The sequence below is a fragment of the Anomaloglossus baeobatrachus genome, chromosome 7 (genome assembly GCF_048569485.1).
Source record: "Anomaloglossus baeobatrachus isolate aAnoBae1 chromosome 7, aAnoBae1.hap1, whole genome shotgun sequence".
In the NCBI taxonomy this organism is placed as follows: Eukaryota; Metazoa; Chordata; class Amphibia; order Anura; family Aromobatidae; genus Anomaloglossus; species Anomaloglossus baeobatrachus.
In genome coordinates, this window is record NC_134359.1 from 130599584 (window position 1) to 130615491 (window position 15908).

At 47.2% G+C, this 15908-nt stretch overlaps 1 protein-coding gene across 1 annotated transcript in view; it reads right to left on the reverse strand.

The window, feature by feature from the left end:
- The window catches only part of INO80D (INO80 complex subunit D), a 117782-nt gene that overhangs the window by 32316 nt on the left and 69558 nt on the right, over positions 1-15908 (reverse strand). Inside the window, exons 7-8 of the mRNA XM_075318996.1 lie at positions 14065-14174; positions 2759-2892 (exon numbers count right to left, since the gene is read on the reverse strand). Coding sequence (XP_075175111.1) covers positions 2759-2892; positions 14065-14174 — 244 coding nt within the window. The remainder of the gene's footprint in view (positions 1-2758; positions 2893-14064; positions 14175-15908) is intronic.

Genomic DNA, 15908 nt, shown 5'->3' on the forward strand with positions numbered 1-15908 from the left:
GTTTTCTCAGCCCCTCACGTACCACAGCCCCTGAGGTGCGGGGTAGTGCCACAAGAAATCCTAAGTTTGCCCAGATGCTCAAGGAGTACCTTGCAGATCGAACAACTGTACTCCGACATTCCTCTGTGCCTTACAATTATTGGGTATCCAAGCTGGACACGTGGCATGAATTGGCTCTCTACGCCTTGGAAGTCCTGGCCTGCCCTGCCGCTAGCGTTTTGTCAGAGTGTGTTTTTAGTGCCGCAGGTGGAATCATTACAGATAAACGCACCCGCCTGTCAACTGAAAATGCTGACAGGCTGACTCTGATCAAGATTAACAAGGGTTGGATTGGGCCAGACTTCACCACACCACCAGCAAATGAGAGCGGAATTTAAAGTTTGTAACGGGAATTTGCCATGTACCTCCACTCACCCATGGGTACACACTTCTGGACTTTGGCTAATCGCTGGACTGCTCCTCCTTCTCCTCATGCGCCACCATGATGACCGTTACAATAGTTATGCCGTTGTTTCAGGTATACCCACAGTGGTAAATTTTTTCGCCCATTCTTTCAGAATGGGCATTACAACGACAAGAGACCTGCTCCTTTGCAATGGGAACAATGTTTTGAGGCCCTCATGCACATCTCTATCCAGGGACAATGTGGAGCCTCCCAATTTTTGGCTGCCCTGCCAAAGGGCTATACTACAATAGACCCACTTCCTTACAATGGGCACTTCAGGTTTACAGGCCTTCATGCACGTCTCTATCCAGGGACAATGTGGAGCCTGACGTTGCCACCGACTGCCACACACGTGCGGTTTTTAAATGCAAGCACGGACGCACTAAGAACCTAACAGGTTTTTAGGAGCGACAATTACTGAGAAGTCTGACACTATCAGGACTGTTTTAGACTGTGTACACCAGCCCCAGATATGATGAAGGCTGGTATACGGTCACCACTAGGAATGGCTATATACCCTGCCTGCCTGTATACAGCTACAATAGTCCTGAGAAGGACTCTTCTGGTCACTAGCCTGTATTCCGACCTGGCTATACCCTGCCTGCCTGTATACAACTACAATAGTCCTGAGAAGGACTTCTGGTCACACTGTTTGCAGCCCTGCTACGGAAATAACTATAAAGGGCCGCAAACCTTTCCCTGAAGCAGCAACACTCTCCCTGCACTGACTGTCTGGATGGCTGTGTGCGGAGCACAGCGCGCCCGCCGGTATAAAGGCTCGGTCACGCTGTGCAGGCCGGCCAATCACTACAATTCCACAACTAACAGGGCTGTGGCATTGCAGTGGTCTGCCAGCCAATCCCTGCATGAGAACTGGCTCTCAAAAGAGCGCCAACATGCAGGGATGAAGACCACGGGTACAGCACGAGTATCGCGAGATTACTCGGTCCCCGCCGAGTAGCCCGAGTACAGTGATACTCGTGCGAGTACCGAGTAGTGACAAGCATACTCGCTCAACACTACTTATAAAGTCCCAGGATGTAATTGTCTCAATTGGGATACTGACTGTCTCATCGTTACTGGGATTTCTGTATGGTCTGCAGTCTGATAACAACAACAACTCTTAAGGCCGCTTTACACGCTGCGACATCGCTCAAACGATCTCGATGTCACAGAATTTGTGACGCACATCCGTCCGCTTTAGCGATGTCTTTGCGTGTGACACCTATGAGCGATTTTGAATCGTTGCAAAAACGTTCAAAATCGCTCATCGGTGACATGCCCCCCTATTCTCGATTATCGCTGCTGCTGCAGCTAGCAATGTAGTTCCTCGTTGCTGCGGCAGCACACATCGCTACGTGTGACAGCAGGAATGAAGAACGTCACCTTACCTGCGTACGCCCGCAATGAGGAAGGAAGGAGGTTACGTCCCGCTCCTCTCCGCCCCTCCGTTTCTATTGGGCGGCGGTTCAGTGACGCTGCTGTGATGCTGAACGAAATCGCCCCCTTAGAAAGGAGACGGTTCGCCGGTCACAGCGACGTCGCTAGGCAGGTACGTAGTGTGATGGGTCCGCGCGATGTTGTACGCCACGGGCAGCGATTTGACCGTGTCGCACAACCGGTGGGGGCGGGTACGCACGCTAGCGATATCGGTCCCGATATCGCAACGTGTAAAGCGGCCTTTAGTAGCGCCTTACCATTGTTAAGGATATAGTGGAAATGTAGGTTCATGCAATACAAATGTATATGGGTCTGACCTGACATTGCACTAGATTGCTGTAGTAAGCTTGGTGCTGTCTTCATAAACTGATGGGAGGTTTTGGTAATGCATTCACGTACTGATGGTGGTTCTAGTGATGATTTTATGTACTGACAGTAGTTCTATTGATAGATTCCCGTACGGTGGTTATTTTGATGGATTTATGTAATGATCTTCTTCTATACATGGAGCAATCCATGACTGGTCACATGCCGTGCGACATAGCTTTGTTAACTCAAAAAAAAATAAAATAACAATAATCTTAAAAACTTGCAGTTTTGAGATTATCAGGAGAACTTGGAGGGCTGGAATGCCCAAAAACCTTCCAAAAACTGAGTGCAAGTTAGGGTGTTGACACAGATTTTATTTTTCAGCAGAAACCGTTCTCAAATACTGAAAACCTGGTTCTGGTGATGCATTTGTGTACTGGCAGTGTTTCTGGTGATGCATTCATGTATGTACCCCTTTAAAACATTTTCTTACTGCAGTTGGGAGTGGTTCACTATGACAATCTAAGCCCTGGTTCCAATATCTAAGAGGACAATGACACTTACCATTTTCTTGGCATGTTCTTCACATAGAGGAGTTTGATGGGTAACGTCAAAAACCGGTACAGAGCACTGTTGTCCATCTGAAAATTTTGCTGTGCAGTTGGTGAAAAGTTGCTGAGAGGTGTTTGACAAGATATCTTTCATTTTATTAAGGAAAAGTTGTAAATTAAACAGAAAAGGCTAAAACATGATTAACCCCTTCACGCCTGTTTTAACCCTCCCGACCAGGGGTTAAATTTTACAATTCTGAATTCTGACAAGTGTCACTTTATGAGGTAATAAGTCTAGAACTCTTCAACGGATTCACTGAGCCATGAAAATAATATATATATACATATATATATATATATATATATATATATATATATATATATATATATATATATATATATATATATATATATATATATATATATATATATATATATATATATATAACATCTCAACAAAAGTGTTGCTTTAGCCCCCAATTTTTTATTCTCACATGAGTAAAAGGAGAACTTGGACCATAAATTTTGTTGGCCATTTGTTCTGGGTATGTCAATTCTACATATGTGGTGGACGAGTACTATTTGGGTGCACAGCAGGGCTGTTTCGGCACAGATTTACAGATTTAGTAGGAATAGAATATTGCAGACACCAAGTTGCATTTAAAGAGCTGCTATGCTGCCAAAAACAGCAGAAACCACCCATGTGACCCCATTTTTAAAGTACACGTCTTGAAGAATTGATCTAGGGGCATAATGAGCATTTTAAACCCACAGATTATTCACAGAATTGTTTAACATAACAGAAGAAATGAAAAATGTATTTTTTTTCCACTAAAATGTGTTTTAGCCCCAGGTTTAGGAGGAAACTGACTACACAATTTGTTACACAATTTCTCCCTGAGTTCACCAATATCCTATGTGGTTAGAAACTACTTTTACTACTTCTCAGGCACAGTGAAAAGCTCAGTAGAGAAGGAGTGTCATATTGTAATGCAGATTTTGCTGGAATGGTCATGTCACTCTGACAGATCCCTTGAGGTGCCAGAATAGTGACTCCATTTTAAACTGAAACCTTCAGTGAATATATCTAGTGATGCAGTGAGGATATTGACACTACAGGTGTGTCACAATATTTAATACCTTTCGGCGGCGAAGTAGTAATAATTTTATTTGTATCACTAAAATTATTTTCTCAGCGGCAAATGGCTAAAAAAGGCTGCATAATTCGTTCCACAATTTCTGCTAAACACAGCAATACCCCATATAAGGCTGTACAGTATTACTTAGTCACACAGCGAGACTTAGGAGGTAAGAAGCGCTATTTGACTCTTGGAGAACAACTTTTCACAGAACAGTGTGTGGATGCCATATGTAGAGCCCCTACGTGCCAGAATACCCCTTCAAATGACCCAATTTTGGAAAGCACACGCCTCTGGGAATTTATCCCGAGCTGTAATGATGATTTTGACTCAATGGGTGTTTCCCAGAAACAAGTAACAATGGCTGTTGAGGAGTGAAAAATCTATTTAGATTGAGTTGAAGCTTTTATTGGGAGCATTTTACATAAAATACTATAATGAGGGTGCAGCATTCCTCTGGAATTTTTCAGAAGTACACAAAAAAAAAAAAAAAAAAAAAGAAGAAGAGGTTGATCACGCCGTTGTGCGCACTTAAAAGATAGATACGGCTAGATTTTAGGACAGACCGAGTACAAGGTTACCCCATCTAGCTCATTACAGGAAATCTTCTGTAGGGAGTTCCGTGTGAATCCTGTATTTCAGAGATTTACACAAACCTGGATCAAAGTGCTCAGTGTAGAGCGCAGGATAAATGTGAGTCGCACCTTATGATGATCTTTGGGAGGCAGAATAAACAAAAATCAACAGCAGGTCAAGGAATTGTTTTCTTTTTTTACGCCATTTACCATGCTGTTTAAGTGATAAGACTGTTTTATGCTTTCGGTCGATGCGATTATAGCTATAAAACAATTAATATAATGTCTAAGCTACTATCACACACAAAAAAATATTTTGCATTATCATATTGTGGAGAGCTCCAATTGTTCAATATTGGCACCATTTTCAGACATAACATTTTTTTATTGCTTTCGATACAGATTTTTGAGAGGCAGAACGAACGAAAACCAGCAATTCAGGAATTATTTTGGATTGGAGGGGTGGGTCTTTTACACCATTAAAAGGGAACTTGTCACCCTTTTTTGGCCTATAAGCTGCAGCCACCACCACCAGACTCTTATATACAGCATTCTAACATGCTGTATATAAGAGCCCAGGCCGGGGGTATAACATAAAAAAAAAACTTTATACTTACCTAACGGTTGCGCTGTGGGCCTTATGAGAGTCTCTGTTGTCCGGTGCCGGCGCTGCCTCTTCTGGCCATCTTTGTTCTCCTTCTTCTCTAGCCGCGGTGCATGACGGGTCCAACGTCATACATACTCGCCGGCATTCAGGTCCTGAGCAGGCGGGGCAGATCAAAGTATTGTAGCACGCCTGCGCGTCACGCACCCAGGCTTCAGAAAGAGGATTAAGATGGCTGAAAGAGGAGGCGCTGGCACCGGACAACGGAGACGCCCATAAGGCCCACAGCGCGGCCGTTAGGTAAGTATTATAAAAAGGGTTTTTTTATGTTATACCCCCGACTGGGGCGCTTATATACAGCATGTTAGAATGCTGTATATACAGTCATATGAAAAAGTTTGGGCACCCCTATTAATGTTAACCTTTTTTCTTTATAACAATTTGGGTTTTTGCAACAGCTATTTCAGTTTCATATATCGAATAACTGATGGACTGCGTAATATTTCTGGATTGAAATGAGGTTTATTGTACTAACAGAAAATGTGCAATCCGCATTTAAACAAAATTTGACCGGTGCAAAAGTATGGGCACCCTTATCAATTTCTTGTTTTTAACACTCCTAACTACTTTTTACTGACTTACTAAAGCACTAAATTGGTTTTGTAACCTCATTGAGCTTTGAACGTCATAGGCAGGTGTATCCAATCATGAGAAAAGGTATTTAAGGTGGCCACTTGCAAGTTGTTCTCCTATTTGAATCTCCTATGAAGAGTGGCATCATGGGCTCCTCAAAACAACTCTCAAATGATCTGAAAACAAAGATTATTCAACATAGTTGTTCAGGGGAAGGATCTACTTCTCTGGTGGTATTCTGATGAATCCTAGTTTTTTTCCACTTGACCTAATGATCATGGGTCATTCAGAGGACAGCAATACCAAATGTGTACTTTGTTTATTTTTGTTTTTACATAAATAAAAATATTTATTGGTATAATTTTGATCACATTTTAATTTTGCTATTTTTAAAAAATATATTTTAACATTTTTTTTAACTTAGTTCCTTTTATGGGATTTTAACTTTTAATACTCTGATTGCTCGTATAATGCATAGTAATGCACAAGCATTGCAATGTATTACACATTTTGGTGTGACACTACTTAAACACCTTTTAGACTAAGCTTTTGGCATATTTTAACAGGCCACTGTAGCTGGCATACACGGAGATTGCTGACCTCGGGTTGCCATGACAACAATCGGGCCCCCGAAGATCACGAAGCGGAGCTGCCGGTTGGGTGGAAGTGGGAGCTCCTCCCTCTCCTGGCCTCCTAAATACTTTGATCGTTATGGATTGTGGCATTTAGGGGGTTAAACATCCCAGGACCATGCAGGCACAGCTCCGCTGCATTATGATCACCCTGATATAATCGTATGTAGGTAGGTGACTCCCTCTTGATCATGACGTATAGTTACTTCAAAGGCTGGGGTTAAAGTGCTTTTTCTAGTGAAACAATTTATCACCTATGCAATAGGATAGATGAAAAGTAATTGAGCAGTTGGGGTCTGACCGCTGGAATGCGCACTATTCAGCAGATTGCAGAAAACAGATCTTTTGGGGATAAAAAGAAGGGAATTTTGTTTACTTACCGTAAATTCCTTTTCTTCTAGCTCCAATTGGGAGACCCAGACAATTGGGTGTATAGGCTATGCCTCCGGAGGCCACACAAAGTATTACACTAAAAGTGTAAAGCCCCTCCCCTTCTGCCTATACACCCCCCGTGCTCTCACGGGCTCCTCAGTTTTGGTGCAAAAGCAAGAAGGAGGAAAAAATTATAATTGGTTTAAAGTAAATTCAATCCGAAGGAATATCGGAGAACTGAAACCATTCAACATGAACAACATGTGTACACACAAAAAAACAGGGGCGGGTGCTGGGTCTCCCAATTGGAGCTAGAAGAAAAGGAATTTACGGTAAGTAAACAAAATTCCCTTCTTCTTTGTCGCTCCATTGGGAGACCCAGACAATTGGGACGTCCAAAAGCAGTCCCTGGGTGGGTAAATAATACCTCATAATAGAGCCGTAACGGCTCCGTCCTACAGGTGGGCAACCGCCGCCTGAAGGACTCGCCTACCTAGGCTGGCATCTGCCGAAGCATAGGTATGCACCTGATAGTGTTTCGTGAAAGTGTGCAGGCTCGACCAGGTAGCTGCCTGACACACCTGCTGAGCCGTAGCCTGGTGCCGCAAGGCCCAGGACGCTCCCACGGCCCTGGTAGAATGGGCCTTCAGCCCTGAGGGAACCGGAAGCCCCGAAGAACGATAAGCTTCGAGAATTGGTTCCTTGATCCACCGAGCCAGGGTTGATTTGGAAGCTTGTGTCCCTTTACGCTGGCCAGCGACAAGGACAAAGAGTGCATCCGAGCGGCGCAGGGGCGCCGTACGAGAAATGTAGAATCTGAGTGCTCTCACCAGATCTAACAAGTGCAAATCCTTTTCACATTGGTGAACTGGATGAGGACAAAAAGAGGGTAAGGAGATATCCTGATTGAGATGAAAGGGGGATACCACCTTAGGGAGAAATTCCGGAACCGGACGCAGAACCACCTTGTCCTGGTGAAACACCAGGAAAGGGGCTTTGCATGACAACGCTGCTAGCTCCGACACTCTCCGTAGTGAAGTGACTGCTACTAGGAAAACCACTTTCTGCGAAAGGCGTGAGAGAGAGATATCCCTCATTGGCTCGAACGGTGGTTTCTGAAGAACCATCAGCACCTTGTTCAGATCCCAGGGATCTAACGGACGCTTGTAAGGAGGGACGATGTGACAAACCCCCTGCAGGAACGTGCGTACCTGTGGAAGTCTGGCTAGGCGCTTCTGAAAAACACAGAGAGCGCAGAGACTTGTCCCTTAAGGGAGCCGAGCGACAAACCCTTTTCCAATCCGGATTGAAGGAAGGACAGAAAAGTGGGCAAGGCAAATGGCCAGGGGGAAAAACCCTGAGCAGAGCACCACGACAGGAATATTTTCCACGTCCTGTGGTAGATCTTGGCGGACGTTGGTTTCCTAGCCTGTCTCATAGTGGCAATGACCTCTTGAGATAATCCTGAAGACGCTAAGACCCAGGACTCAATGGCAATACAGTCAGGTTGAGGGCCGCAGAATTCAGATGGAAAAACGGCCCTTGAGACAGCAAGTCTGGTCGGTCTGGTAGTGCCCACGGTTGGCCGACCGTGAGATGCCACAGATCCGGGTACCACGACCTCCTCGGCCAGTCTGGAGCGACGAGGATGGCGCGGCGGCAGTCGGCCCTGATCTTGCGTAACACTCTGGGCAACAGTGCCAGAGGAGGAAACACATAAGGGAGTTGAAACTGCGACCAATCATGAACTAAGGCGTCTGCCGCCAGAGCTCTGTGATCGTGAGATCGTGCCATGAATGCCGTGACCTTGTTGTTGTGCCGGGACGCCATTAGGTCGACGTCCGGCATCCCCCAGCGGCAACAGATCTCCTGAAACACGTCCGGGTGAAGGGACCATTCCCCTGCGTCCATGCCCTGGCGACTGAGAAAGTCTGCTTCCCAGTTTTCTACGCCCGGGATGTGAACTGCGGAGATGGTGGAGGCCGTGGCTTCCACCCACATCAAAATCCGCCGGACTTCCTGGAAGGCTTGCCGACTGCGTGTTCCGCCTTGGTGGTTGATGTAAGCCACCGCTGTGGAGTTGCCCGACTGAATTCGGATCTGCTTGCCTTCCAGCCACTGCTGGAACGCTTTTAGGGCAAGATACACTGCCCTGATCTCCAGAACATTGATCTGAAGGGAGGACTCTTGCTGAGTCCACGTACCCTGAGCCCTGTGGTGGAGAAAGACTGCTCCCCACCCTGACAGACTCGCGTCCGTCGTGACCACCGCCCAGGATGGGGGTAGGAAGGATTTCCCCTTCGATAATGAAGTGGGAAGAAGCCACCACTGAAGGGAGGCTTTGGCTGCCTGAGAAAGGGAGACGTTCCTGCGCGAACGGGACTGCCTCCATTGCTGCCACCATCTTCCCCAGGAAGTGCATGAGGCGCCTCAAGGGGTGTGACTGACCTTGAAGGAGAGATTGCAACCCTGTCTGCAGTGACCGCTGTTTGTTCAGCGGGAGCATCACCATCGCTGAGAGGGTATGAAACTCCATGCCAAGATATGTCAGCGATTGGGCCGGTGTCAGATTTGACTTTGGAAAATTGATGATCCACCCGAAACTCTGGAGAGTCTCCAGAGTAGCGTTGAGACTGTGTTGGCATGCCTCTTGAGAGGGTGCATTGACCAGCAGATCGTCTAAGTAAGGGATCACCGAGTGACCCTGAGAGTGGAGGACCGCAACTACTGTAGCCATGACCTTGGTGAAAACCCGTGGGGCTGTCGCCAGGCCGAACGGCAGTGCCGCGAACTGAAGGTGTTCGTCTCCTATGGCGAAGCGCAGGAAGCGCTGATGCTCTGGAGCAATCGGTACGTGGAGATAAGCATCTTTGATATCGATCGATGCAAGGAAATCTCCTTGGGACATTGAGGCGATGACGGAGCGGAGGGATTCCATCCGGAACCGCCTGGTCTTTACGTGTTTGTTGAGCAGTTTTAGGTCCAGGACAGGACGGAAAGACCCGTCCTTCTTTGGAACCACAAACAGGTTGGAGTAAAAACCGTGACCCTGTTGCTGAAGAGGATCCGGGACCACCACTCCTTCTGCCTTCAGAGTGCCCACCGCCTGCAGAAGAGCATCGGCTCGCTTGGGAGGCGGAGATGTTCTGAAGAATCGAGTCGGAGGACGAGAGCTGAACTCTATCCTGTAACCGTGAGACAGAATGTCTCTCACCCAACGGTCTTTTACCTGTGGCAGCCAGGTGTCGCAAAAGCGGGAGAGCCTGCCACCGACCGAGGATGCGGTGTGAGGAGGTCGTAAGTCATGAGGAAGCCGCCTTGGTAGCGGCACCTCTGGAGGTCTTTTTAGGGCGTGACTTAGACCGCCATGAATCGGAGTTCCTCTGATCCTTCTGAGGCCTTTTGGACGAGGAGAATTGGGACCTGCCCGCACCCCGAAAGGACCGAAACCTCGACTGTCCCCTCCTCTGTTGGGGTATGTTTGGTTTGGCCTGGGGTAAGGATGTTTCCTTTCCCTTGGATTGTTTGATGATTTCATCCAATCTCTCACCAAACAAACGGTCGCCAGAAAATGGCAAACTGGTTAAGCACTTTTTGGAAGCCGAATCTGCCTTCCATTCCCGTAGCCACAAGGCCCTGCGTATTGCCACCGAATTGGCGGATGCTACCGCCGTACGGCTCGCAGAGTCCAGGACAGCATTAATAGCGTAGGACGCAAATGCTGACGTTTGAGAGGTTATGGACGCCACTTGCGGCGCAGACGTACGTGTGAGTGCGTCAATTTGCGCTTGACCCGCTGAGATAGCTTGGAGTGCCCATACGGCTGCGAATGCTGGAGCAAAAGACGCGCCGATAGCTTCATAGATGGATTTCAACCAGAGCTCCATCTGTCTGTCAGTGGCATCCTTGAGTGAAGCCCCATCTTCAACTGCAACTATGGATCTAGCCGCCAGTCTGGAGATTGGAGGATCCACCTTGGGACACTGAGTCCAGCCCTTGACCACGTCAGGGGGGAAGGGATAACGTGTATCCTTAAGGCGCTTAGAAAAACGCTTATCTGGACAAGCTCGGTGTTTCTGTACTGCCTCTCTGAAGTCGGAGTGATCCAGAAACATACTCGTTGTACGCTTGGGAAACCTGAAACGGAATTTCTCCTGCTGAGAAGCTGACTCCTCTACTGGAGGAGCTGAGGGAGAAATATCCAACATTTGATTGATGGACGCGATAAGATCATTCACTATGGCGTCCCCATCAGGAGTATCAAGGTTGAGAGCGGCCTCAGGATCAGAATCCTGATCAGCTACCTCCGCTTCATCATACAGAGAGTCCTCCCGCTGAGACCCTGAACAATGTGATGATGTCGAGGGAATTTCCCAGCGAGCTCGCTTAAGCGGTCTGGGGCTGCGGTCCGTGTCAGAGACCTCACCCTGGGATCTATGAGACGCCCCGGGAGGACATTGTTGTTCCAACTGAGGGGGACCAGGGAGCAATGATTCCACAGTGCCCATGGTCTGAGATACCGGTCTGGACTGCAAGGCTTCTAGTATCTTAGCCATAGTCTCAGAAAGTCTATCAGTAAAAACTGCAAACTCCGTCCCTGTCACCTGGACAGTGTTAGCAGGTGGTTCCCCCTGGGCCACCCTTAGCAGAGGCTCCGGCTGAGTAAGTGCCACAGGGGCCGAGCATTGCACACAATGAGGGTCAGTGGAACCTGCCGGTAGTATAGCCGTACATGCGGCGCAGGCAGCATAGTAAGCCTGTGCTTTGGCACCCTTGCTTTTTGCGGATGACATGCTGTTGTCTCCTCTGAGCAATCCAGGAGGGTATTTAGCCAAAAATCAACCGTGCACCATACAGTGTAAAGTATAGCCTAAAATCATATAATCTATAAGTACACTTCTGCACTAGTGGGGCCAGCACCTCAGGTGCTGCTTACCGCCCGCTCAAAGCGGTTGTGTGGTCACCAGAATCCCAGCCTGGGTCTCCCAGAGCTTGTCTCCCCTCTCCAGCGTCAGAAGAGCTGACAGGAATGGCTGCCGGCATCCTGAGGAGAGGAGGGGGCCGTGGGCGTGCCCTAGAAAGTGCGGGAAACTGGTGCCCCACTGTGCACAGTGAGGGGGGTGGAGTATGCAAAGCATGTTCCAGCCCTCAGTGCTGACGTCCTGTACAGCGTCCCGCCCTTCCCCTGACTGGCAGGCCTGGGGGCGGGAAAAGAGTGAGACTAGGCCGCAAAAGCCGGGGACTAAAGTTATAAGCGCGGCCGGCGTATAAGCGCGGTCGGCGCGGTAGTCCCCGGCGTACTAACATTCCCAGCCACGCTGCTATGTGAAATGGCAGCGCACGGTCAGCGCGGTAGTCCCCAATAAACTAACACACCCAGCCACGCTGCAGTGTGTGATGGCACAAGCGCGGTCAGCGCTGCGGTCCCCGGTGCACTAACACACCCAGCAATGCTGGAGTGTTTCTGTGCGCGGTCCCCACGGGGACACAGAGTACCTCAAAGTAGCAGGGCCTTGTCCCTGACGATACTCGGCTCCTTGTCCAGCAGAGTCCCCAGGAACTGTGGATGGAGCACGGTCTCAGTGCCTGGAGACCGATTAGGATCCCACTTCACCCAGAGCCCTAAAGGGGATGGGGAAGGAAAACAGTATGTGGGCTCCAGCCTCCGTACCCGCAATAGATACCTCAACCTTAACAACACCGCCGACAAGAGTGGGGTGAGAAGGGAGCATGCTGGGGGCCCTGTTATGGGCCCTCTTTTCTTCCATCCGACATAGTCAGCAGCTGCTGCTGACTAAGCTGTGGAGCTATGCGTGGATGTCTGCCTCCTTCGCACAAAGCATGAAAACTGAGGAGCCCGTGAGAGCACGGGGGGTGTATAGGCAGAAGGGGAGGGGCTTTACACTTTTAGTGTAATACTTTGTGTGGCCTCCGGAGGCATAGCCTATACACCCAATTGTCTGGGTCTCCCAATGGAGCGACAAAGAAATCTGCAATCATAAAGCAGCGAAGTGCAAGTTCAACCGCCACTTCATTCATTCTCTATGAGGCTGCTGGAAAAAGCCGAACTAAGTAGTCCTATAGAGAATGAATGGAGATGTGGTTGAGTATGTGCATTGATGCTCTAAACTAATAGGAATAAATGTGTGCTGTTCTGCAGACTGATCGATATGTTACCACTGAATCCCTTTAAGACACATTAAGAAATAACCTTTTTAACCCTACTGTTTTCTCAGCAGTCCGTCTAAGTATATTCAGAGAACTATGAATTGATATATATGAAACTGCGCTTTATCACAACTTGGTCCATATCTCTATGCAAAAAGCATTTGTGTACTTGGTATAAAGATCAGTCAATGACCGAAACGTTATATGCCAACTCTTGGATTGAAAATAAATTTTCTCTCCTCTTGTATCTATGATGTCTGGGCCCCTATTACTGCACCATCATGTCTGAAGTGCCATGGTTGAAACTTAAATTGTAAGTCTATCCATGCTGTCCATTAGCAACATGTCCATGCTGAGTGCCATTCAGATTTACCATGGACATTCCCACACAAAGCAGTGCATGTTTTAGATTCTAAGTGCAGTCACCCATCCACCCATTCCTCCTCTGGACTAAAGGATGCTTTACACGCTGCGACATCGCCAGTGATCGCTAGCGATGTCGTGCGCGATAGCACCCGCCCCCGTCATTCGTGCGACATTCGGTGATTGAAGCCGTAGCGAACAATATCGCTACGGCAGCGTCACACGCACATACCTTTTTAGCGACGTCGCTGTGACCGCCAAACAATCCCTCCTTCAAGGGGGAGGTGCGTTCGGCGTCATAGCGACGTCACTGCGGCGTCACTAAGCGGCCTCCCAATAGCAGAGGAGGGGCGGAGATGAGCGGCTGGAACATGCCGCCCACCTCCTTCCTTCCTCATTGCCGGTGGACGCAGGTAAGGAGATGTTCGTCATTCCTGCGGTGTCACACAAAGCGATGTGTGCTGCCGCATGAACGATGAACAACATCGTATCGGCAGCAGCAACGATATTATGAAAAGGAGCGACGTGTCAACGATCAACGATTTTTGGCACTTTTGCGCTCGATCGTCGCTCCTTGGTGTCACACGCTGCGATGTCGCTAACGGCGCCGGATGTGCGTCACTAACGACGTGACCCCGACGATATATCGTTAGCGATGTCGCAGCGTGTAAAGCACCCTTAAGGCCACACATCAGTCACAGATGAGGCAGTTAGTCATAGTCCAGAGTACTGGACGGGGATTCATAGGCACATTATTCAGGGGTAATACTCTTTGTACCTTATACTGAGCGAGCCCAAAGAGCAAATATAACATCTGCCACAGAAAAGGATACGCTGAAAACAATGTCTTGTATATGGGAGAGCTCTGTTTGTGCAAGATATGCTCCTCACCGTAGCACTGCAGAGTGCCACTTCTGTCCCTCTGAGTTCAGGTTGAATAGTTCTGCAAGTAAAGCACACAAGAAAAAAAAAAAAAGTTACATTTCAGATTTTTGGTAATTTATTTCTTTCATGAAAGAAGACCTCTCTTAATGTCAAAAATGTGCCAGTTTTCAGTGTTATTTTATAAGCCAAATGGGCCTTTTCATTTAGTGTTAATATTTGAGGAGTTTTTCAAGTGGCAATGTTCACAGGATTCTTCGGTGGAGTGTCTGAATTATTGAGCAATGCTCCCTTTGTAGGGGGGTAGGCTCAAATCTAGTCAACCTTCGGCCACGTGCACACATCAAGTATTTGGTGAGTTCTTTACCTGACTATTTGGAAGACAAAATCAGAGGAAAAAGTATAATAGAAACATGGGCACCACTACTGTATTTATCACCCACTCCTGGGTTTAAGCTGACAGATACGAGAGGTAAAAAAACCAAAACAAACCTCAAATACTCTGTGTGCACAAGGCCTTATTCTGGATTAATAAATAAAACAACATCAAAAACTGGACACAGCTTGGCGACAGGTCCTGTTTAACCCCTTGAGTAACATTTTTCACTTTTGTGCTTTCATTTTTCCATCCTCTTCTTCCAAGTGCCATAACTTTTTTTATTATCCCATCAACACCATACAAGTGCTCGTCCTTTATGGGGCTAGTTGTAGTTCTGAAAGACACCATCCATTTATCCATTTAAGTCAATCAATCCAACCCCCTGCAAGTGCAGGCTTTGCTAAATCATCCCAGCTATGTTTATCCATTTTCTGCTTGAAGATTTCCATTGATTGAGACCTCACCACCTCCCGTGGTAGCCTGTTCCCCTCTCTGACTGCCCTCACTGTCAGAAAGTTTTTCCTAATGTCTAGTTTGAATCTCCTTCCATTTAGTTTCATCCCATTGCTTCTTGTACTTCCTTGTGCTAATGAGAATAGGGTAGTTCCCTCTGCACTGTGATTACCTTTCAGATATTTGTAGACTGCTATTAAGTCTCCTCTCAGCCTTCTCTTTTGCAAACTAAACATCCCTAGTTCTTCTAGGCGATCTTCATATGACATGGTTTGCAGACCTTCTACCATTTTGGTGGCACCATCTCTGAACTTGCTCCAATATATCGTCTTACTATATGTCTTTCTTGAATTGGGGCGCCCAGAACTGTACACAGTATTGAAGGTGGGGTCTGACCAGGGCAGAATATAGGGGAATAATTACCTCTCTTGATCTAGATTCAATGCTTGTCTTGATACATTCCAGAATTTTGTTGGCCTTTTTAGCTGCAGCTCCGCATTGTTGGCTCATGTTAAATCTGGGAATTGGAGCTGGGTGAGGGATCATTTTTTGCTTGATGACCTGATGTTTTTATGGATTCTATTTTGTGGTAGATACGATTATTTGATTGCTTCTCAATGCATTGTTTTTGTGAAGTTCCAGAAAAGAAAAACCCGCAATTCCGGCATTTTGATTACCTTTCTTATTATAGTTTTTATAGATAGGGTTCCTTCATTTTATATTTGCATAGATTGTATTTTGTATCGAGTTCAGAAAAGTCCATACAATTTCTTTTTGCATATCTTTACTGGTAACTGGCGAAAAGGGGGGCAGATGATTCACATTTTTTTAAATGTTATTTTTACATCCAGCCCTCTTGTTGTTCCAGCCAGGTCTGCAGACCGAGACAGCCGAAGGGTTGAAAACAGTGGGCCACTGCCCACCGCCTCATGGCACCGCTATCCGCATCATCCAGACAGCGGT